At 36.3% G+C, this 24652-nt stretch overlaps 2 protein-coding genes across 2 annotated transcripts in view; one reads left to right on the forward strand and one right to left on the reverse strand.

Annotated features, from left to right (window-relative positions):
- The window catches only part of ppp1r9bb (protein phosphatase 1, regulatory subunit 9Bb), a 35629-nt gene extending 31092 nt beyond the window's left edge, over positions 1-4537 (reverse strand). Inside the window, exon 1 of the mRNA XM_081393235.1 lies at positions 2794-4537. Within this exon, the coding sequence (XP_081249361.1) occupies positions 2794-4185 (1392 nt within the window). The 5' untranslated portion in view covers positions 4186-4537. The remainder of the gene's footprint in view (positions 1-2793) is intronic.
- A 3352-nt stretch (positions 4538-7889) lies between these two features.
- heatr1 (HEAT repeat containing 1) overlaps positions 7890-24652 on the forward strand; it is a 34043-nt gene continuing 17280 nt past the window's right edge. The window contains exons 1-22 of the mRNA XM_081393583.1: positions 7890-7978; positions 8574-8715; positions 9043-9259; positions 9810-9951; positions 10073-10174; positions 10266-10412; positions 13612-13823; positions 13939-14069; positions 15742-15841; positions 15959-16063; positions 16176-16293; positions 17081-17188; positions 17332-17427; positions 17542-17624; positions 19262-19473; positions 19801-19922; positions 20057-20251; positions 20607-20775; positions 21721-21869; positions 22169-22361; positions 23224-23396; positions 23526-23681. Of these exons, the coding sequence (XP_081249709.1) occupies positions 8574-8715; positions 9043-9259; positions 9810-9951; positions 10073-10174; positions 10266-10412; positions 13612-13823; positions 13939-14069; positions 15742-15841; positions 15959-16063; positions 16176-16293; positions 17081-17188; positions 17332-17427; positions 17542-17624; positions 19262-19473; positions 19801-19922; positions 20057-20251; positions 20607-20775; positions 21721-21869; positions 22169-22361; positions 23224-23396; positions 23526-23681 (3072 nt within the window). The 5' untranslated portion in view covers positions 7890-7978. The remainder of the gene's footprint in view (positions 7979-8573; positions 8716-9042; positions 9260-9809; positions 9952-10072; positions 10175-10265; positions 10413-13611; positions 13824-13938; positions 14070-15741; positions 15842-15958; positions 16064-16175; positions 16294-17080; positions 17189-17331; positions 17428-17541; positions 17625-19261; positions 19474-19800; positions 19923-20056; positions 20252-20606; positions 20776-21720; positions 21870-22168; positions 22362-23223; positions 23397-23525; positions 23682-24652) is intronic.

Consider the following 24652-nt stretch of genomic DNA (forward strand, 5'->3'; position numbering starts at 1 on the left):
CTTTATTATTTTAAAGAAGGTCCAGACCAGTGTGTGGTGGGTGTCCTGGCGCAATATGGCTGCCGTCGCATCATCCAAGTGGATGCTGCACATTGGTGGTTGTTGAGGAGATTCCCCCTTCCATGTAAAGCGCTTTGAGTACCCAGAAAAGCGCTTTATAAATGTAACGAATTATTATTATTATTATAATTATTAATAGTAAAAACATGCTAAATGTTTTCGAGAGAGTTCCACTTGTAATACTAGCTATTTCATATGCAAAGATGTCAGCCAATCACAGCAGTGGGCATTTACACTGAAGTCGCACAGCAGATACGCCCCTTCAAACAGAGCGTTCAAATCAGAGGCTAAAATCAGGCCAGGGAAAATGCCTTTTATTTCCAAATTATGACAATTTTTTTATGTAAAATCATACTATCATTATAAGTGCACCACAGGAAACATTATGAAACAATAAAACAATGCAGTTCATGACCCATTTAAGTGGGTCAAAAAAGCACACTAAAATTCGGCCATATTGCATTAATTGTAAACTTAAACAAAATTTTAATTATCATTTTAATTTAAATTAACATGCAATTAGGTGAATGAAAATATTACAGTCAGTTAGCACTAAAGTTTATAAAGTATGTTTTTTCATAATAAGCACTCTAACTATGCTAAAGTGTACTTCTTTTTCACAGACTTATGATGTTATTGGTAAGTCTTTTAAACAGCCAAAAGCCTACAGTTTTCTTCAGATTGCTTCAAAAAGGCAGAGCATCCAAAGATGACACATGATTTTCTTCTTGCTATTGTTAGGCGGTGCAGGTTGTATAGTTTAGGGGGAGTGACATTCTTAATTCTAGAGAGAATTTTCTTGGACCCAGGTTCCTAAAAGGATCTTTTGGTAAATGTTGGTTCAGTTTCATGTTCATAGAGTAGACAGAACTACATCCTGATCACAAGCAGGGCAGCTGGGCTGATCAGACACATTGTCTGAGGTATGTTTGTTACCTCAGCCACTGATGTCAGGTCAGCATTTGTCCTGGATAAATGTCACCCCTAATCAAAAAGAGGAAGCCCTTGGGAAAGAATAGATGCCAAGACAAACCGACTGACAGTCTGGATTATGTTATGTTCTATTCAACTCATTCAGTCTGTACCAGTCTGCAGCCTCTAAGCGTACCATCTAGAGACCCAAGCTTCTACAAGAACCAATACATAACAGACTCAATTATATAATGTATGCAGTTCATTCATTAATTTAGTCCAACATACTACACCAGTCCTCAGGCGACCATTTTAAGTGAACCAGACCCATCTCATTCACTTTAATGAACAGGAAAATAAAAAGAAGCATAAAATACAAACACAAAACACAGTTCATTTGAATACAGTATTTGAATTAATCAAATACTTTTTCAAAGTATCCCTTTTAATGTGCATAAAAATTATCCTACCTGAAAACATGGTCAGTGTCCTTATTTCTTGTTAAATATTAGTGTCTACTTAAAGGTACACTGTGTAGTTTTTTAAGTATTTTATTAGCTAAAATCAATGTCTTTATTCATAAATATGTCCTCATTGGTGTAAAATTACCACTGCCAATGATCTGACCCTCGTGAGCGAAGAATTTCTTATCTTTATTTACATTGGACGGGTAAGTTCAGGAAAGGAAAGGAAAAGGAAATGTGACCGGCGAATTTAAAAAAAACGAGGGTAAATATCGAAACTAACTTTTCCCAGGTGGAAAGAGCTAATGAAGGAGAAAGACTTTGAAAGGGAAGCTGAAGTTGCCTGTTTTCTTCTCGACAGGTAAGTCAATGTTACAGTCTAAATTACAAGCTTTTTTTCATTGCTTGGTTGTGTAATTCATTATATAGGCAGCATAACAGTAGAACATGTATAGTTAAACTCGATGAAGTGCTATTGGAAGACATGTTGTCATAGCTTCTTGGTACATAACGGCTACCGTAGTTGCAACATGCATTTGAAAAAGGGAGGCGCTAGAGAGCACTATTCGTTTGAATGCAAAATACAATTTCACCGCTAGATGGGAGAAACTCCTACACAGTGTACCTTTAATATACAAAATATACATAAACTGAAAATCTTCCCCTCCATCATAACTCTCAAATTTCATTCATAATTCAAATGTACCAAGGGTGTTTGGTGTCAATGAGTTCTGGTGTCAATCTGTTCTTCACTTAAAGCTATCATGTGTCTCCATAAGACCTGGAATATATAGTGCACTATTTAAATAATGAGCTTGATCAATGGTACTTCTCAACATTTTCGATTCGAAGGCCTCCTGTTAATGTCCAGCACAACGTTTTGGCCCACAAGAGGCTATTTTATATATTTCTGCTGTAATCATGGCAAAGTAGCTTTTTTATCAACAGAAACTGGAAGCAATGATATATTAAAGAAATTAATTCATTCATTCATTTTGTGATTCCAGTTTCAATAACTGTGTGTTTTTCAATATAAACAGTGGTTTATTAAGATGAAAAAAAGAAACATGATTTCAGTTTACACCTTTGTGTTTTTTAACATTTTAATTGGTAATTGGTAATATATATAAATAATTTATTAATTTTATTTTAATAATATCAATTAATTAATTTAAAAGCTTTTATATTATCCTGAGGCCCCACTGGAAGTTTGCCTCGGCAACCTGGTTGAGAACCACTGCCCTAATTTTGCATTCTGAGGAAGAAAGAACTTCATACTGGTTTGGAATCTTATAAAGGTGCGTAAATGATGACAGAATTTTAATGTGTGATGAAATTTTCCTTTGTATAAACTCACCTTGATGGGCGCAATGCTGAATTTAATTTTCCGGCTCGGGGGCGGATCCTCCTCCATAGGTAATCCAGTAATCTCAGAGCAGCTTGACTCTGGCTCATATACATCATCTTCATCCTCCTCATCCTCAAGCTGGCTACCACCAGAGTCTTCTCCTACTGCGCTGTAGGCACTGATATCCACCAAATCAGCCGTAGAGTAATCCTCCTTCAGAGTACCAACATCATCCTCCTTCTTACTGACCCTCACTGATGGACGAGCGTGTCCATCTTCGCCCTTACTTCCAGTGCTGGTGATGCCAGACTCCATAGTGTCTCTCTCCAGGGCCTCTCCATTGGAAGTAACTCCCCCATTTCCCACATCAGCAGAAATAAGAGTGCCTTTTGCCTCTGTGGCATTGGCCTGTCCTGGCTTACACTTATCTAGAGTCTTGGATTCATTGGCACTAGATTCATCCTTCTCCCCTGTCTTTTTCTCTTCCAAGGACTCCTTATCCAAACATGTGAGACTGTCCTGAAGCTCAGATGCTCCATTAATGCTGCTAAACCTCCCATCTTGTTCCGCCTGGTGTTGGTTAACCCCATCCTCCTTGTTTGCCCCCGAAGGAATGGCGCGTACCCGTTTGGTGATGATTTTGGAGTTGAGCGCACCGACCCGGCCGGTGACCCCGCGCAGAGGTAGAGGCAGCGGGGGCGTGTTGGACAGCCGGTGCAGGTTGTTCCGCAGCTCGGCGGCCCGCTCGAACACGGCGCTGAGCTGGCTGACAGTGGGCGACACGGCCTCGACGGTTCCGCCGATCGCGTCCAGGCTATCCAACGACTCCGTGCTGCCGTTAAAGCGCGCGACCACGTCCAAACGCGACGCATCTTGAAAGCCCGCGGCGCGTTCTTTTTTCAGTAATACGCGATTGGAAGCCGCCTGCTTCTCCTGCAGCTGCTGCTGCTCAAAGATCTTCCTCGTCTCCTGCAGCTTGGAGTACCTGGGCGACGCGTCCGTTTTGCTATCGAAGCGGTTGACGCGCTCGGAGACGCTGGATCCCAGTTTGAGCAGCGCGCTGTGATCCACGTTCTCGTTCAGGCTGCCAGCTCGCGGTAGCGTGAGACGCACCGCTTTGCCGTCGCCGTTCGTCTTTTGCGGGTCTTCAGCCTCGGTGGGTGAGGATGCGCCCATCTGCATGAACATGTTCTTGATGCGGTGCACGTTCGAGCCGTACGTGCGACCGCGGCTGGTGGGCTTCGGCTTGCCATCCTGAGCGTCGCCGTTATTTAAGATTTCGTTCGCCGGCTTCAGCGCGTGAATACCCGCTGCCTCGTACGCGTTGCGGTGAGGAGAGGCGCTGCGGAGCGCGGTGGTGCTCGCTGGCTTGGAGGAGGATGAGGATTCGGTCTTCATCATGGTCTGTTAGGCTTCTCCGAGGCGATGCGATAACAGCATCTCTGAGTCGTTGGCCCAGACGTTTTTGTCAGGACAAATCTGTCGCTGATGAACAATAATGTGCCCTGGAATATGATGAAGAGAACAGTGAATTAATTCCCATGAATGCGCGTAGAGTGTCCGTCAGCGGCATGGCACAAGCACCGCACCATCTTTCCGTCTGTGAGAGAGAAAAATAAAACGCTGATTAATGTGTAAATCACACATGCATTCGTGAAAGACTAAAGGATTAACTAGAACAGCGATGCGCCCTTGTTTTTCACGACAGATTGTGCATTTATAATCCGGATCGTTTTGATCTCTTGATTTAGTCAGCTGCAGATTGCTGCCTTTCCCACTGGTGCTGCAGCAGCAGCGCAGAGATACAGGGTCATAGAGCGCGTCTGATTTCACACCCTCGCAATAGATTTTTAAAGGGTCACACTCTAGTTCCTCATACCGGGGCTCCGTAAAATATAACCCACCACTGAGACCCAACAATATGTTTTCAGTTGTCAATTTGAGTGTTTAGTGCGTAGGCCTACAATTTTTTTTTATTATTATTATATTATATTATATTATATTATATTATATTATATTATATTATATTATATTATATTATTATATTTTGCTAACTCACATGATGCATTTGCAAATTCTGGATGTTGTATTTTTTAAAGTAAGCTACCTAGGCTATCAATATAATAAATTAAAATAACAAATAACAAAGGTGTCTCTTTTTTGTAGGCAAAAGGTTTTTATATGTAGATAGATTAAAATCTCATTTATTCTATTGTTTTGTCAGATTATTATTTTTTATTCATTTTTGTAATGCAATCACTGAGTCAAAATCATTGTAAGTGTATGCAAAATAACTGTTCGAAACCAGTCATATGAAAATGGCCAAATCACTTGAATTAGGCTAATACAGCTTATTGCTACATAACAATATTTTAATATTAGGTATTGACTGCGTGACAAGATGTGCTACCATATTTTCAAAATTTTATGAAACATTAGATGTGTTATGTTCAATGGTTCTAAAATGGATGAAAAATGGTTCTAAACAGTACCAGATTAAGGTTCTTCGGTTTGTAGGCTAACACTAGCAGAACCCATTAAGTTTCCATTAAGAACCATACTTTGAACGTGCTACATGGGACTTTAATGGTGTTATAAATAACCTTTTCAACAATATTTATTTTCATTAATATTATTATGTTAGTATCTTCAAATTATTAATATTACTATTATTTTTATATATTATTTATTAATATTGTTTTTTTAGTCCTCTATCTGCATGGTCTTATTATATCGTGTTGCCTCTAATTGGGTTTAAACAATTTTTTTTTTAAACAGCATGTTGGGTCAATTACTTTTATTTTTTATTGACATGGCAGACTGTAGCAAAAATGACAGTGCTTTAAAAACAAATGTTAGCTGAATATATTAATAATTCACAATTGACACTGAACACAATATAGATGTAATGAAGACCAGTTCCAGTGAAATTTCTTCACAACCCCCTAGTCTTTACATCCTTATGTGTGTATTCTGAGTGGCAGATTCTCTCTACATGATGAGGTTATTATACATGACAGCATCTGAAATACTCTGAATATTCTGAAGCCTCTTCCATTTGATTATTAAATATTTATTATTATTATTATTATTGCACTGTTTACATTTAAATTCTGTACAATTTGTTTACAATAGTTTATATTGATTTTGGAATGGGTGTGTGTGTGTGCTCTTTTCGAATGAGAGACTAAATTTCGTTGTATAACTAGGCCATACAATGACAATAAACGTATTCAAATTCATTATGTAAAACCATTATGTTCATGAAGGCCAAAATTAGCAAAAATGGACAGTAGCCTATTATGATCCCTTTACGTGTTAAAAGGAAAAAGTTATATTGCTTTAATGTTTTTGCGACTGTGTATGTTTAGGCATAAGTTAATAAAACAATATGGATCATCATAAATTCCATATCTATGTGGAGAAGAGTATCCTATTAACTGAACAGAGCTGCTCACACATGTTCAGTTAAACTAAAAAGAGAAAAAGACATGATGAAACCAGTTACAATTTTTTCAAGTGATAATTTATAGACATTAAGAAAGAAAACATTGACCTGTTGAAAGTATGTTGACAGACAGTATGTGAAGTTAATCAATAATGAGGTGGCTTTGACTGTTACAGATTTGAAAAACAAAAAGGGAATAAAGAACCCTAAACTCTAACACAAAGAAGAACCAGAACCATTTCAGCATAAATGGTTATTCATGACGATACGGTTCTAAATAGAACTGTTACTGTAAAGAACCATCTTTTTTAGAGTACAAGATTGTCATAATAAAATATGTTTACATTTTACAATTTTATATATATATATATATATTCTTCTGTGGTCCTTTATAAAAAATAGATAAAAAAAGCTATTGTGAAAAATATAATAGATGAACGAATATGCAATAACGACTTTAAATATGTTTGTCTGCACGGCGCCCTCTTGTGGGTTTTCTATCATCCATCCGATGAAATTAAAGGGAGACACGATACAAAATAGGCATGGAGAGTAAAAAGGGAAATAAAAGGAACCAACACGTAGACTGAAGATTGGATATTGCAAGCTAAACAAAACTCTTCATGTTATAGGAAAACATCTGACTGTCAGGAGGAGCAAACAATTATAAGCACATGTATCCTATAGGCCTATCATGCAAGAAATGTAAGACAGGCATGAGTTGAAGAATCAGCTACGGGAAATAGGTAGCTATTGTAGAAAATAGACCTTATTCTTAGCAGCGTCAAGCGAGGCCCCAGGAAACATGCTCCTTTTGGGGCCCGAATGGGGCCCTTGCGGGCAGCCCACTGTGGGCCCATATACCGGCGTGAAATGCGGGGCACATGTGGGCCCCACACTATGGGTGAGAACATATTAACTATAGGTGTTAATATTCACCCAGAATACCCTAGCAACCGCCTAGCAACACCATAGCAACCACCCAGAACACCATAGCAACACCCTAGCAACCACCTGAACAACATGAATAAGCCATATCTCAGCACCAGAACATCGTACATACATGTTTGTTGGCTTGTATGCAATCATGTACCACACTCTAGCAACCGAGTGGCGAGTTTTGCCACTGCAAGCACCACTTCACATTTTCTTCAGGAAATGTACATTCTACTGCGAAGTGAGGGATGTCAGATTGAGACAGTTCTTGGATTGTTCTGCTTACGAAACACTGCAAAAAATGTCTTTCCAAGAAACTTCAGTAGACAAAAACTCTAGACAACATGAGCTGTGAAAAATTACAAGTGATCAAGGAGCTTTTACAGCGGATTCCACTGAAAACATGGTAAGTCTTTCCATCACAGCCTCGCTTTCACGTAATGGCGCTGCTCTGAATAAGGTTGGCTATAGCTACAATGTAAAAAGTTGGCTATAGTATCAATGTGCAAATGACCAAGGACTTATTGGACCAAGGAAATATTTGTTTCATTTGCTAAGGAGGACTGGACTGGACTGAAAGGACCAATTTTATTATATTAAGTTAAAGTGAGACAGCAGGTGGCAGTAATGCAACATTATGGATGCCAACTGTCGTAAAACACCAAAGAGACCATCCGATGCACTAGGTGGCAGTATAACAACATAAACTGATTCATCTGCCACCGAAAACAAACCAGAGAGGGAAGTACACACACTTGCAGGCTGCCAGGCTCACACACGTGGACACTGCTGTAATAACTGTAACCAAAGGTATGAGAATATATTTACTGTTACGACTACTAAACACATAAACTGGATCAAAACATTTGATGTTTTATGCGAATAACTTTTCCATGTGTCGCTATCCTGATTGTATGCAAAGAAAGTGCTTTAGCAGCCCAAAAGAATTCTCATAACTTAGGTCATTTAGATTGTAATTTAAACATCTTCGTCTGTTTTGTTGTATCAATATAAGGTACGTTTTGTGGTCCACCACATATGCGCCAAATCTCATGCAGCCTGTCAAGAATATATGTTCATTGTCCAAGTCCTTTTTCACCAAAATGTTAAAATATATGAAAATGAATGATTTCAGGTTGTTTATTCGCAGTTGTATTATAGTAATGAAAAATCCAATGATAATCGCAATGAAACTAAAAGGTGATGAGGTTAATCTAATCATTAAATGATAGAGCGATGTAAATAAATACCTCACTTTAAACTAAAGTTCTTCATGTAAAATATAATTCACTCTGAGGTGAAATACACAATAAATGACTTTGAGATGTAGGCTATCCACTGAAACAGCAGAATGGTTGGTTACTTTGTGTGAAAACAGAAGTTCTTTATCATCACTTGTCTCTAGATGACATCATTAGCACATCAGTTGAAGCGGCTGGCTTTGCCCCAGAATGACTCGAATCTGCTCAGTCGGAGAGAGGTGGCCTCTGTGCTCTTTGACCCTAAAGATGCTGCTACCATGGACCGCAGCACCTTCTATGCCCTGGGTGAGTTGCTTGTCTTACCAGAGCCTTTTCTTGTTTTTCCTCCAACCCTCTACAAACACACTAAAGCTTGGTAGAGTACAGAAATTGAATGAAGTAATCAAATGTAAATAACGCTGCAAAATCTTAACCTTAACCCATTTAGTTAGCTTTTATTCACAAGTACTTCCCTACGTAAGTACACTGTATGTACACGTACTGTAAAATAAAGTGCAACCTAATCACTCACCTGTCACTCAAATAATTATTGCGGCAAGCGCATATAATTATTGCATCAAACAGTAATACTCACCTTGCCTAAATTCTGCTGTAATCAATATTTCTGAACAGGCTGCACAGGACTTGAGGAGCTGATGGGTATTGATCCAGCATTCAGTGAGTTTCAGGAGACTCTGTTTAGTCAAGCCTCTCTGACTTTAGAGCGCAGCATTCAGTCCAAAGAAGTCAACAAGAAACTGGACAAGAGCATCTCACTCTTTCTCACTCGACTGTCACCTTACTTTCTGCTCAAGCCTGCTCTGAAATGCATTGAATGGCTAATACACAGGTAAATTCAGTAGATTTGCCATTGTCACACTTACATGTTTGAGTCTTACTTTGTGATTCAACAGTTAACAGACTTTTGATTTAGGCCTGGTTTCACAGACAGGTCTTAGAATAAGCCAGGATTAGGCTTTAGTTTAATTAGGACCTTTACGTATCTTTTATAAACGTGCCTTAGAAAAAACATTACTGATGTGCATCTTGAGACAAAACAGTGGCACTGACATATGCCAGTGCAAGGTGCCTTCAGTTAATACAGCTCAAACATGCATTGTAGTCTAGGACTAGGCTTAAGCCTTGTCTGTGAAACTGGAGGTTTGAGTGTGCAAAATTGTGCTGTTTTAGGGATTTTCTTTATTTAAAGTGTGTAATTTATTGGATTTTGAAATGCTGCTGAATATGCAGAGACAGCTGTAAGTAAACCATTTGTTGGCTGACTTCCTGAAAACCACTGGTTTGGTCATTATTTTTTGCAATATCCTTTTATAATATATATTGTAGCATGGAAAAATCTTGACCTGTCACTTCACTTAACAAATTGAACTTGGTTTCAGATTCCACATTCAGCTGTACAACAAGGACAGCCTGATTGCTTGTGTTTTACCGTATCATGAGACTAAAGTGTTTGTACGAGTGATCCAGATTTTAAAAATAGAGGATCCAACCCACAAATGGCACTGGCTGCATGGAGTTCAGGTAAATCATATCAATTCGTATCATATAAGTGACATATATGTTGTCAACTTGTCGGTGTAAAGAAAGATATACTTTCATTTGTGATTGTGTCTCTTCTAACTACCCTGTGCTTTATCTATAGAAACCTGGTGTTCCCCTGGCCCGAGGAACTCTGCTCACACACTGCTATAAGGATTTAGGCTTCATGGATTTCATTTGTTCTATGGTCACAAATTCAGTCAGGGTAAGAAACCTGGGCTGTGTGCTATCTATACTGGTTAAAGTCTGCCAGTCCAGTAATTCTGCTCTGGTTAATGCTTTGAATCATATTGTAGGCATACTCTGGATTACTCCGGGATGGGAACTGTCCGCAACTGCGTGTGATTTTCTCTTTCTATGCATCTACCATCGTTTCTGCACTTGAAGCAGTGGAGAAGATAACTAACTCTATAATTTCCAAGCTGCTTCCATTTGTACAACTGGTAAGACAATAATTCAGTAACATAATGTTGATGTGGTTAAGTTTTTATTATGTGTGTCTGAGATATTTTTGATGGATTATATTTTTGTAATATTGTAGAATTATTTTTGATGTAACATTAATATAATATAAGCATTGATAATCAGTATTTTAATTAGTAGCCAACTGATAAGATTTTTTCAATGACTATTATTTGCATGCACATCAAATTCTATTTGAAGTCTATATTTAGGTTGCATTCATATTCCCAATACAGTGCTTTGCTTGTATGCATGTAGACATTGGAATATTCCTGTGTACGTGGTTGTCCTTTCCCGATGTTATTTTCGGATGATTCAATATGCTGCAATACAGTATGCTAAGTCATTAGTTTTGTTACTACTTTTTCCACAATAATTTAATCACGGCCAACACTTCTCACCTTAAGAAATGCCTGACAACTACACCAGAAATGAAAAGTGCGAGGCAGTTAATAATAATGGTAACACTTTACAATGTTCATTAGTTAACTACATTAGTTAACATTAACTAATAATGAACTGCACTTATACAGCATTTGTTCATCTTTTTTAATGTTAATTTCAACATTTACTAATACTTTATTAAAATCTTGTTAACATTAGTTAATGCACTGTGAACTAACATGAACAAACAATGAACAGCTTTATTTTTATTAACTAACATTAACAAAGATTAACAAAAACAGTAATAAATGTATTGCTCATTGTTAGTTCATGTTAGTTAATACATTGTTTAATAAAGGAACCTTATTGTAAAGTGTTACCATAATAATAATTATCATTTTTAATAATTTCTGTGTCATTAAAGTGATATTTTAAAGGCTCCTAATTTTGTTTTGGAGGTCTCCTATAACAGGTTTACATGCATCGAAGGTCAAAAAACTGTTTTATTTTCTCATAATATACATTGCACATCACCACATTTTTCAATGATTCTCAAATGACTCAATGGATGAATCGGTCTCTCTAAATCCCTCCTTTCCGTGGGCCTACTCTGCTCTGATTGGCCAGATGACCCAGTCTGTTGTGATTGGTCTACCACTTACAGCGTATTTCTAAACGCCAATTACCATAACTGAACTTAAGCTCCATCCTGTGGCTTCCTAAAGCTCACCGATTGTACACACTGTAAAGACAGTAACAATGACGTTGATTTTTACCATATCAGTAAGTGTGAGTGATGATGAACCATTGGAAGAATTAGTTATTCAACCTGACCCTCCATCGCAAGGATGTTTCTCAGTCATACCCTACTCAGTTTGAGGTACATTATGATTTTGCAACTGTAATTCCTCACCATCAGCATTAACAAGTGTATGTCCATCAACAAACCGATGTGTATATTTCTAATTTATTGCAGCGCACATGCGGGAACTGTATCAATAACAGTGCATACATTAGCCGAGCACTAACGTAAATCACTGATGTAACATAAATGTTTGTAAAACAAATCTCGCTTCATCCTTTATCTCTCAGACTCAAGACTCACACACCCGGTAGAAAATGTAAACATCAATAATTATTCATACTTACAGGTTGTGATTCTGCGGAGCAAGTTGGTCCAAATAAACTGGGTACTGACACATCATTCCAGAGCAAGTGTTTTGAATCCCACGTTGAACTCCGAGATTTGAGTCAGTAAAATGACGTTTGAGGGCTGGTCAAGTTGTTCGCTGGCAGACAACATACAACATAGGCGGGCATTATGCAAATGTATTTTTCTAGTGACGTAGAACCGTCATGCAGTGGGATTCAAAATACACCAACTCGTTAAGGTGGTTCAGAGGCGCTAATTTCTTTTGGGAGACAATAACTTTATTTATCGTGCAATTACGACTTTACAACTTTGCAGAACGTTTACATCCACAAACAGCTGTGTTACACTGCACAACAGAGAATATTTGAAAAATCATAATAAAGGGCACTTTAATAAATTATATTCTATTAAAAAGTCTTATCACTCCAGAAATTTTTTGTCAGCAACCTCGTTTGCATGGAGACTTTTGGTTTCAATCGAAATTAAATCATTACGATTGATGAATCCAAACATAGTGTTTACATGAATGCTAAATGAAGTGCTCGGGTTCATGTTCGCGTTTACATGTCACAAGCTTTAAATCGGATTTAGTCTTTTGACATGTGCACACTGAGCCAATATACAGAGTTTCCCACTGTTGCCGTGTACTAACCATCCTCCTCTTCTTTGTTTTAGAAAGCAGACTTAATATTTATGTATTCCGGGTCCTGATTAGGAGACGACGAGCACATGAAGCTTTGTGCTTTTTTCAAAAACGCTGGCAAGGAAAGAGTTAACAACAACAGCTAGTTCTGTGTGTCAAACATCGTTCCAATTTCTACGTTATTGCACATAAACTTTACATTTTCGGTTTTCAGTCCGGTCAAGTGTTTACATCTCCTATCAAATGGATTAGAGATTGGATTAAAAAATAAAAGTTGTATCCCTCCCCTCTCAAACCGATTGAAATTTCAATTGAAATTTCCAATTGAGGTGTTTACATGGAACATTTTCATTCCAATTGGACTTTTAAACTGATAGTAATAAGGAATACAGTGCTCCATGTAAATGCATATTTCCTAAAGGTTTTTTTTTTCTTTCAGATAAAAGCACAACTACATTGTGTATAAATTCAGAATAGGCAGTGATTTCTCTCATTTTAAAAATAATTTTAACAAGCTTTATTTATCTAATAATCTAATATAACTTGAACAGAAAAAATAAAATGGCATACAGCATCCTGTTTTTGAACATTTCTCAATTTAAGTAGGCTGCATATTAAATATTGTCTTAAACTAAATGAGTCAATCGGATTGGAGAGTTCTCATGACTCAATACTAATTGGTATATTGCCAGATTCTATTAGTATTGGAGTGTTGATGTGCATGTAAACATAGTCAATAACTGTTCCCAGTGTCTGTATCAAGCGGTGGGGGCAATGTATTACCCATATATACATAATACAATTTAATGATAGCAAATGCAATGTACTCAAAATTACTTGATTGTAGTTATATAGCCTAATATATTTCTCTCCCACATTTTAAAGGTGAATATCACCAAATGGAATGGACAAAAATAAATATATGATAGGAATATTGTTCCAAGAAAGGATGTAAACAACTAAACCTAAATAATTTTCTGCTTTTTCCCTACATAACCAGGGGCTGAAATCTAATTTTTTAGACTACACTGCTGCCACTTACATGATCGTGTGTCAGATGGCTGTGAAGGTAGTGATGGAGGATCAGCTGGTGGACACTCTGACCTTGCTGTTGTGCAAGTCTCTAGGTCAAATGCCACAGCTGACCCAAGAGGGTTTGAGCTGCATTATCATCCTCTTGCAGAACCAGAAAGAAGGTGTAGTTGGTCCAAAGTAAGTTTTAGTAATTTGTAATCTACTTTTTCTTTGAATAGGACTAGTCTAGTCTATTTCTCTCACAATTATCTGCATCTAAAATTCTTATTTATTTTGTGTCTTTTCCCATTAGGGCATTTGGGTGCCTGTCTGCTACCCCTAACCTGGTGTCCACACTCCAGAATATAGCTACAGTCCATGACATCAGTCCCTTACTGCGTTACCTGCTGCCCCATCTCATACAATCTGTGATGACGCTGGATGGTTGGTTTCTATCTTTGCTCTGTGTGAACTTAGTCACCATGAAGTCATTGTATGTATGTATGTATGTGTATATATATATATATATATCAGTCAAAAGTTTGGAAACATTACTATTTTTAATGTTTTTGAAAGAAGTCTTTTATGCTCATCAAGCCTGCAGTTAAAAAACAAACAAAACAAAAAAACAGTAATATTATGAAATATTATTACAATTTAAAATAATGGTTCTCTTTTTTAATATACTTTAAAATGTAATTTATTTTTGTGATGCAAAGCTGAATTTTCATCAGCAAGTACTCCAGTCTTTGGTGTCTTATGATCCTTCAGAAATCATTCTAATATGCTGATTTATGATCAATGTTGGAAACAGTTGTGCTGCTTAATATTTTTTTTATAACCTGAGATACTTTTTTCAGGATTATTTGATGAATAAAAAGTTAAAAAGAACTGTATTTATTTAGAATAGAAATCTTTTGTAACAATATACACTACCGTTCAAAAGTTGTTGTTATTGGGAACAATAACTATTTTTTTTTTAAAGAAATTAGTACTTTAATTCAACAAGGATGCGTTAAATTGATAAAAGGTGATAGTAACGATTTATATTGTTAGAAATGTTTTTATTTTGAATAAATGCTGTTTTTATGAATAAATGCTGTTAACGTTTTACTCATCAATGAATCCTGAAAAAAGTATTCCAAAAAAATATATTAAACAGCACAACTGTTTCCATCATTGATAATAACTGAGTATCAAATCATCATATTAGAATGATTTCTGAAGGATCATAAGACACCAAAGACTGGAGTACTTGCTGATGAAAATTCAGCTTTGCATAAATTTTAAAATATATTAAAAAAGAGAACCATTATTTTAAATTGTAATAATATTTCATAATATTACTGTTTTGTTTTTGTTTTTTTACTGCAGGCTTGATGAGCATAAGAGACTTCTTTCAAAAACATTAAAAATAGTAATGTTTCCAAACATTTGACTGGTACTATATATATATATATATATATATATATATATATATATATATATAATATATATATATATATATATATATATATATAATATATATGGCAAGTCAAAGTGCTTTACAGAAAGGAATTAAAATAATCACAAAATAAAAGCAAGGAAAATTAGAAACGGTTATAAGGAAATTAAAAGAGATATATGATAGTTATAAAATGAATTAAAAGTAAAAAGATAATACATAGATAAACTAATTAAGGGCATAGTCACATGAGTGACAGGTGGATTGCCGCTGCTGTCACTACTAGCCGTTTGTTTCACCTCAGCTAATCCCGGCTTTTTGCCCATTTTCGTTTATCCGGGAGTGACGCGCTACCAACACGACGAAGGCTGGCTCTACCCACTTTGGGCTTCAAAAATGCTCTTTAGAAACCTATGGGTGATGTCACGGTCTATGGTCCAGACTGATAATCATTGCAAAAATATGGCCAAAAGTTGTGTATTGTATTTGAGCCTTTAGTTTAAGTGTCATTAATCTAAACATTGAAAAGTACTCATAAAGAATGAATGTTCAAACTTTTTATTGGTAGTATCAAGGAACTAATACCTGGACCCTTCATACATAATACCTAATAATTATAATAAAATCGTTGCTATCACATGGTTAATTGGTTTATTTATTGTTTCCCTATAGGTGAGCAGCAGATTGAAGATTTGTCTCAAAGTACTGGACTATTAGAATCACTGCTTCAGAATCTTCAACTGTCCAACAACTTGGAGAACACTGCAGCCAAGTAAGCAGGGTTTAAATTAGCCTCAATTATGAGTAAAACTCTCTTTACCCTGGACATGCATGTTTTATGGTCTGCTTTATTAAATCTTTATTCTTTTACATTTATTGCTTTGAACAGGCTGCTTATTGAGGAGTATGTTTCCTGCGGCAGTGAGCTTCCCTCGGATAGGATTTCAACTCTTAATCAGAGAATTCAATCTACTGTACGACTGTTTGAATCCAGGTATGTTTATAGTCACTTCTGCATTTTTGTGGTATTGTATAGCTCCTAAGATGTTATTAAATCTAAATCATAAGGAGTGTTTTGTTTATTGTTGAGTGTTTTTTACTCGTAGGTATCCATGTGCATTGGATGTGGCACTGGAAAATCATGTCAAAAATGTGTTCTCTGACAATGAAAAAAGTCTGCTTCATCAGTTCATCTCTCTTACTATGAGCTGTGGAAAATATCAGGTAGGCAACCATGCTGTGTACCAGTCTTTACAATTTTATGGATTATTTGTTACCTCCAGAATAGAGTCAGCTGACCTTTATCACAAAATAAATTCTGACAGGATAATCGGGACCCTGATGTGAAACTGATATTAGTTAATATGTGACACATGATTTAACGTATTAAATCAATTGCCTGTGATAACAATCAATTATACAAAAAATATGCAGAATGACATCATTGACAATCATATTTGAACTAAAAAGTACAGAGCGCTGTGTAATAAGATATTTACCTGTTTTTAAAAAAAAGGTTTATTTAGAAATATTTTTATGATTTTCACACAAACAAAAAGAGACTGTACACCTTAAACAGCATTAAAACACACTGTAAATGTAAACATGATATAATATTATATAAAATACCAATATATAAATTCAATAAAACAACTTCCTCATTTTATTGATTAAATCTTGCATGTGTAAGTGTTGAGTGTGTTTCACATGCTGAACTTTCTCCATACAATGACTGCAAATGACTTTACGTTTGTCAAATGTTCCATCGGGGTTTAATTTATAATTATCTTTAAAGATGGTCTTTCTCCATCATTTGCTGATCTGCAATGGTAAATTGTGTATGCAATTCTGATCTTTTTCAATCTGCTCTCAAATTTCCAATCATTTTTAGAAATCAGAGAGAATAGAATGAATCAGATGTGTTAACGCTGTTTAACAAAAATGGCTTTAATCATTTAAGTAAACCTTTAATAAAAACAAAACAAGACTTTAAAATGTTGTTTATATGCAGATCCTGCCAGAGTCAGACACCTCTCTGATGCTCAGCCTGAATCATCCACTACCCTCTGTGAGAAATATGGCAGTAGACTACCTGACGAAGATCCTCACCTCACAACATGTGTGTATCTTTTGTATTCTCTTTTGATGTTAGCTTACCATTTTCACCTAGTTTTTCTCATATCATCCCATTGAACATCCAAGGGATGCACATTAATGAAGTAATGATGAGATGCTTTTTGTCTGTGTGTCTTTATGGAGCAGAATGGCTTTAATGAGGCATTTTTGAAAGATTCATTACTGGAGAGAGTAAAGGATGAAGCGTCAGAGGTTGTGCTGTCTGCCCTTAAAGCATTGCAAGTAAGATGACCACGTCATAAATGTTATTTTTCTTTTTTCTTTTATGTAAACTTTCAATTAGTCTTACTTTTTGTACAATCTAAATGTTAATTGTCAGTTATGGTTGCTTGACAGCTTCACGTGGGACTTGTTGATCCAGAGGAGACTGTTTCCTGTTTGATTTCACTACTTCATCACATCAAACTATCCGCAGATTGGTTAGTTAACTGATTTTTTTTTTTTTCTGGAACTATACAAATGTATGAACAAATAATGACAAAAATATAAAGTCGGTCACAAAATCATCAATCTGACGACTGCTTGTGCAATGGGATCAGCAATGACAATCAGGGGCGTAGCATCAAATGGTCACAGAACCAAGGGGTGGATCACACCAAACACCCAAGACTGCTTTATTTTCACTATGATTCACTTTTATTTATTAGTAAATAATGCATTAAAACATTAGAATGTATCCTTCAAATATTTTTCAATTAAGCAAAACTCAGTGAGCTTGCATTGAAAGAAAACTAATTAGTCATTGAAAGACAAAGGCAAAGGCGTGGCTTGATGACACCGTGGATGAGTGTGGAATCATGGGAGTTGTCGTGTTCACCTCCACAGCTGATTGACACCAATCTGTTTCAGTAATCCGACGGGACTCAGGCAGAAACCATGTTCATGGATGAGCTAATGTATTAAAGTTTTATTAACGTTACTGTGGTATAAAGCAGAGCGGGGCCGAGAGCCTGGGACATTTTACGTTGCTGTTTTTATTATGCCTGTATGTTGCCGCTGCTGCTGCTTTCGTTTAGTTGCTTATGTTTATTACGATTAAAGTTACGTTTAAAGGAACATGCCGATTTTTTTGGGACTTTAGCTTATTCACCGTATCCCCCAGAGTTAGATAAGTCCATACATACCCTTTTCATCTCCGTGCGTGCCGTAACTCTGTCTGACGCACCCACCGCTAGCCTAGCTTAGCACAAAGACTGGAGGTAAACGGCTCCAGCTAGCATACTGCTCCCAATAAGTGACAAAATAATGCCAACATATTCCTATTTACATGGTGTGATTTGTATAGTCACAGCGTGTACAAATAACAAGGTCACATGAGACACAGCCATCTTCTAACCGTATACATACTGGGAACTATATTCTCAGAAGGCGAAGCACTGCTACTTGGGCGGAGTGATTTGCTCGCAGCACCTGAGAAGCTCCGTGGTGAGGAGCAGAGAGTTCGCTCAGAGTTGGAGTAAATCACTCAGCAGAAGTAGCAGTGCTTCACCTTCTGAGAATATATTTAATTTTTAAAACAAGAAAAAAAATTATATATGTTTGTTTTTTAAACAAGCAAATTTATTTCACAAAAATTGTTGCATCAACAAGACATTTAGAATTATGTTTTTTGTTGTTGATTTAGTTTCTTTGACTGCGCACACACCCACCAGTTGAGAAACACTGTTCTAGAAAACAGTCCTAGAAAATTCCAGTTCTAAACAGTTCTAGAAAGTTTTTGGAATGTTACACATAGTAACGTTTGTTAAATGGTTGTTCCAATTTTTTGTGGTGACCTGGGGTCAATCTGAGGTGACCTTTTTTATTTTATTTTTTTAAACTGCATCTTAATGATACAGGAAGTTATAACACTAGTGCATACGTGGCAAAATAAAAGTAGACATTTTAAATGTCTATTTATTTTATTTTATATTTTTTTACTCATTGCATCAATACAACATATCATTATGATGTATCAATCCATATTGATTTACACTCATGATAATGTTTTAGACACTATGAAATATACTTTAGTAAGATGCTTTAGTCAGGCTTTATCTGGTCTTGATTTCTGCAGGTGTTCAGTGCTAAAAGAGGCTGTGCAAGTTCTTGATGACCCACGTATTATTGAGGGCAACCCAGATCTTAAGGCACAGATTATTTGGGAGCTCCTGCCATTTCTGGTGTTGACCAATGCTGCGCCCGAGAGTGTGGAGCTGCAGATGACATCTTCTGTTGCTGAAACCACTCTGCTCTCCAAGCATCCTCTAACTCAGGATTGGGCCAAAGGTACATTTTACAGGCAGGGGGAAAAAAGTATATATTTATTTGAAATGCTGCCTTTATTTTTACCTGCTCTTGAATGGTATTTTCTGGAAATTACCTTGAAGAAATGTCTAATAGTAGATAGAGTATTACCTTACATTCACAAGGTTTAACTTCCACATGTGACTTATGTCTGAGTAAAAAAGGAATGTTCAGCATGAAATAACTTTTTATTATTGGTTTATATTATTTTTCCTGCACACACTGGCTTTTTATTAGAGACAGAAATTTATTAGATTTTAATGAAATCAGTATCGATTCATTTCTTGTCTGCTTTTTCTTTCTTTATAGTCCTGAAGGATGTTCTTGTCAAAACCTCTCCATCAGATGTGCTGGAGGTGGCCAACCAAATGCTCACAACAACTCTGGTCAAGAACTTGGCCAACATGGATCATGCAACCAAGCGAAACACTGTAAGCATCCTGTGTATTAAGAGAATAATTTACCCCAAAATTAACTTTCTCTCATCATTTACTTTTGTTTCCATTCAAATCTCTTAATACAGAACCAACATAGTTTTTGCTGTTTTCTCATGTGTATTTTGCAGCTAGAGAATATGTGTGACATCCTGAGCCGTCAGGGCAGCGGTGTGCGGGACAGAGCCGTATTTGTGGTGTTCAGCTCAGCTCTGCTACAGAGTCTGCAGTCCATGACGGAGAGTCAACACCTCCACACAGCACAGAGCGTGTACAAGCTACTGGAGCCATTACTGATACAGGTCTACACAATCCAACCTGAACAGGTCAGAGTGCAAATGCAGGAACAAATGTCCTCAAACTACTATTTGCCAGTAACAATTTCAAGAAGATTTTGTCTAGGGATTCATGATGTTCATCAGCCTCTGGAGCTTAGTTTTTAAAAATGATTGATATTGCTCTGATTAGACCAACCTCTTGTTGTTTTTGTTGGCACCATGTACTTCGTGTTGACTTGTGCCGATAATTTAAATCTAATTTTGACCCATACAGTTAGTTTCTAGTATATTGTGTATATTCTAGTATATTAGTTTCTAGTATATTGTCTAGTATAAAATTACACATAATTGTATTTAAGTCCTATGTTAATTTTCTCTTTTTTTTTTCTCTGATGTATGTTAGCCTTCTAATGAGGAGGTATATGAGTGTCTTCCGGTCTTTGTGGTGTTGGGTGAATTTCTGCAGAAAATGAGCTCTGGACTCAATGCAGAGAGAGAACAAGGCCTCCTTCTGCTGTCATTCCTGCGGCTTTTCATCAGTGCACTTAAATGTCCAGATTCCTCATTTAAAGGTAAAGGACTGCTTATTTAGCTGTGAACTGTGACATGATTGTAATAAATATTACACAAGTCTTTATTTGTGGCAACTTACACTTTATGTAAACTGAAAGAACTAAAATCTAAATATTCACACTATTTAAATGTTTTTTTTTTTTTTTTTTTATCTACATCTGTATCAGAAGTGTTTCCTCCAAGGAAGGAATTGCCTATGATAAAATATTACAAAATATGCTATTTAAAAAGTGTATAAATCCCCCCCCAAAAATTCTAAATTGACTGTCCAATAGTGAAATCTCCAGTTTAAGTTACAATAGGAAGCAGCGTCTCTGTTGCCTCCACTGAACCCATTGAATTTTAACAGACCTCCTAAAGAGTGTCGTGGGTTTATTGGGGGTTAATTGAGGCTTAATGGGGAAAAGTCGACTCACGAGAGTAGGCAATGCCTACATCATGCTGTGATTGGCTATTGCGCTGTTCACGCGATAAATCCTGCTTCTCGTTTTTGTGCACGTTCAGCATTCGCAAATTGGTTTGAATGAATAAATAATGGCGTTAATGGGGAGACTAATTAAAAAGTAAACTCACCCGCTTGATGAGAAATATACTTCATTTTAATAAATAGAACAATAATTACTTTGTTAATGTAAAAATTCAAAATAGAATTCTTTTTGTTGTTATTTTTTTCTTGATAGTGTAAGTAATGTTTATTTATTTAACCCGAAAAAAGTCAACATTGTGTAACAAACACAAATTTACTCAATGCATCTTTACTGAATAATTTTTTTTTAAGTCACTCCTCAGTTCACTACAAATAATTAATATTTGATGTTCTAAAAATGATCAACTGTTTGGGCAAATTAATTGGTCCAGATTTTATCTAAAAAAATATTTCTGTTGCTAAAAATTGCATTTCTATGTAACAAAATGAAGTTTGTTAACAAGGTTGTGTTTTGCAGATGAGCCATGGTGGAACCCAGAGAAAATGGACACTAATACCTGCTGTTACCTGCATCTCATGTGCCGTCTGTTTGACGTGGTTATATCAGGAGCTAGTCAAGGGCCCTTGGCTCACGGCTTCAGGAGCCTAATGCAACCTCTGATACAGGTACTGTATTCTTCTCACAGTTACTGTTTAACAGACAACTAGCCTATACACTTCCTCTTCCTCTCTAGAAGGAATAACATGCTGTTGAATTTGAATTATACTGATGTATATGAGGAATTTTGCATAAATATACAGTTCTTGGACATGATTTTCAATCTTGCCATGCTAGAATTATTCCAGATACTGCCATTGTTACAGTGAGGAAATGCTTGATTTGAATATTTATTTTCTAGTGTATTTGATTTAAAACAATGGCATGGCAAGATGGCTAATTTCTCTCTGGTTTTGTCATTTTGCAGGTGCACCTGAATGAGCCGATAACAATGTTTAAGTTTCTCTCTCTCTTATGGGGCTACAACGGTAATTTGGGTGATCAGTTGGATTGTCGAGTTAGTGCCATACTGCAAACTCAGGTTCTTTATGTGGGAAAAACTTTGCTTTGCAACCAGCCACAAATAACCCTAAACTTACTGGCATCAGGTTCCTCACCAGGTATGTCAATATGGTTTCTCTCAAATCGGGTTAGTTACATATGTTGTACATGTTTTTATTTTTGTTTTGTTTTTTTACTGTTTGCACATCCACACAGGCCTGTTAATTATTTAATACAATTTTTAAAACCATTTAATCATGTATAATCTTATATGTTTCATAGTAAATATTGTTACTTTTAAGAAAAAATAATCAGTTTTAGGCAAATGTGTAAATGTACTACATTTTGTATGGGTGACTAATAATGTAAATGTAAAACTCTTCTAGATTTCTCAAACTGCAACACATTGAAAACACACTGGAAATGCAAACATGGAACACTGTTACTATGTATAACAGTTATGTAATTGTTCCTCTAAGAGGCATTACTACCTTTTATAATGTGTAATTAGACTGAGAGATAAATTAAAATAATTGTGAATGCAGTAGACTCGTTTCGAGCCCTTTCCTTGTCCCATGAGAACACCCAAGTTATTTTTTTTTCCTCTGAATTAAACCTTATTCATTTCCATGAATTGTTCCTGTTTGTTTCAATTAATCTGTTCAAAACACTCATTGGATTTCACTCAACATTTTTATTTACTTTAAATATTTCAGTAAAAATATTAGATGGTGTATATATCTGATGTTTATTACTATTTTATATTTGTGGCAAAAAATGAAAATGATTAAATAGTTTATTTATTCAGTTTTTTTTACTGCAGTTTATAAACTAATAATTAACTATAAACGAATAGTTTGCAAATGATTTGAAAGTACTTTTACACTACACTTACTATAAAGTGTTACTGAATTTTATTCCAGAGCGATTTTGTTCTTGGCTTTGTCTCATGTGTGTTTCACTGTGATCGTGTTTTTGCAGTGGTGCCATCCTTGCTGGTGTGTCTATGTTCAGGCGTGTGTGAAGTTCGGAGAGCTGCCATTGCTGTGCTCCACTCTCTCTCTGGGGTTGTTTCTTCCCCTTATTATCCGCTTGTGGAGAACCTTCTCAAATCAACAGAGGAGATCATAGCTGACCCCTCATACATCAACCAGGTCAGTCAAACCACAACAAAGCATTATGGCTGTGGGAAACGGGATTTGTCATCTAGTTATGTTGCGTTATTTCTGGAAGATGCCTAAATCAAAACTCTTTAAGAAAAGTCACTTTTGATGTTACTGTAGGCACTGTCCAAGATGTACGAGGAAGCAGTGTCACTGAAAGATAAGAAGAAGAAGTTGGCGTCAATCGAGCTGCTCCTGCAGTGTGTGCAGTCACCTTGCTGCCCTGCCTACACCTCCAAAACACTGCTACGAGCACTTCAGGATGTTCATGGAGAGGTACTGTCACCAAACTGTTCATTTTAGTTTGCATCTCCTCTAGTAGCGTGTTTGGTCATTTGGTTTATATGAAAGTGTTTTGCGCATTCCATGCATTCAGGTTGTCAAATTGTCGTTTTCTTGTCATTATTAAAAGTATAGTTCACCCAAAAATGAAAATTGTCATTGTTCACTCATCATGATGTCATTCTGAACTTGTGTGACTTGCTTTTCAAGAATGTTTTTGTCCTTAAAATGCAAGTCAATAGGCCCCAGAACTTTTAAGCTTGAAAGGTTTGGTTTCTGGATTTCTTTGCAATTTCTTTGGTTTCATGATGACATGATTTTTATTTTTGGGTAAACTGTTTTTGCTTATTGGGCCTGTTCATGGCAGTATGAATCAATTTAATTGTAATGATAGGGCTCTATGCATGCATTTTTTAGGAGCACTTGGACTCAAAAAATTTGGAACACTAGTACAAATTTCTGATCAGTGACAATGCCCATTACAGGGCAATATTGCCCCCCTTAAATTGATTTCCAGGGCAATATACAGTTATTTTTTTCTAACCTAAATACTAATTAAATTAAATAAGTATAAGAAATCCATCTTTGCACTGCAGAGGTGACAGAAGATGTGTCTGAAGTGGCATTTAGTAGATGTACACTGTTTAGAGGTGGAATGAATGCATATACACGGCAAATAAAATTGCATAAAGTTATGAAATTTAGATGCACCTAAATATTTCTACACAATTGTACGTAGTAATTTTCAGTCTTAAATGTGACTAAAATGGTCGTACTGTAGAGCCCTGGATAAATCATTCTGGTACTGTGTTGAGTCGCCACATGATGTCCAATGTAAGATCTGGGTCCTGAAGCAAAACCAGTTGAGAACCAATGTAGTAGAGTTAGTAGGCCTGGAGGCTTTTGTTTTTTTAAGTAACCATTGCTTATTTGGCATGCTTATCTTATAATAATAATGCCCTTTG

This window comes from Scardinius erythrophthalmus (assembly GCF_964197995.2).
Source record: "Scardinius erythrophthalmus genome assembly, chromosome: 18".
Lineage (NCBI taxonomy): Eukaryota > Metazoa > Chordata > Actinopteri > Cypriniformes > Leuciscidae > Scardinius > Scardinius erythrophthalmus.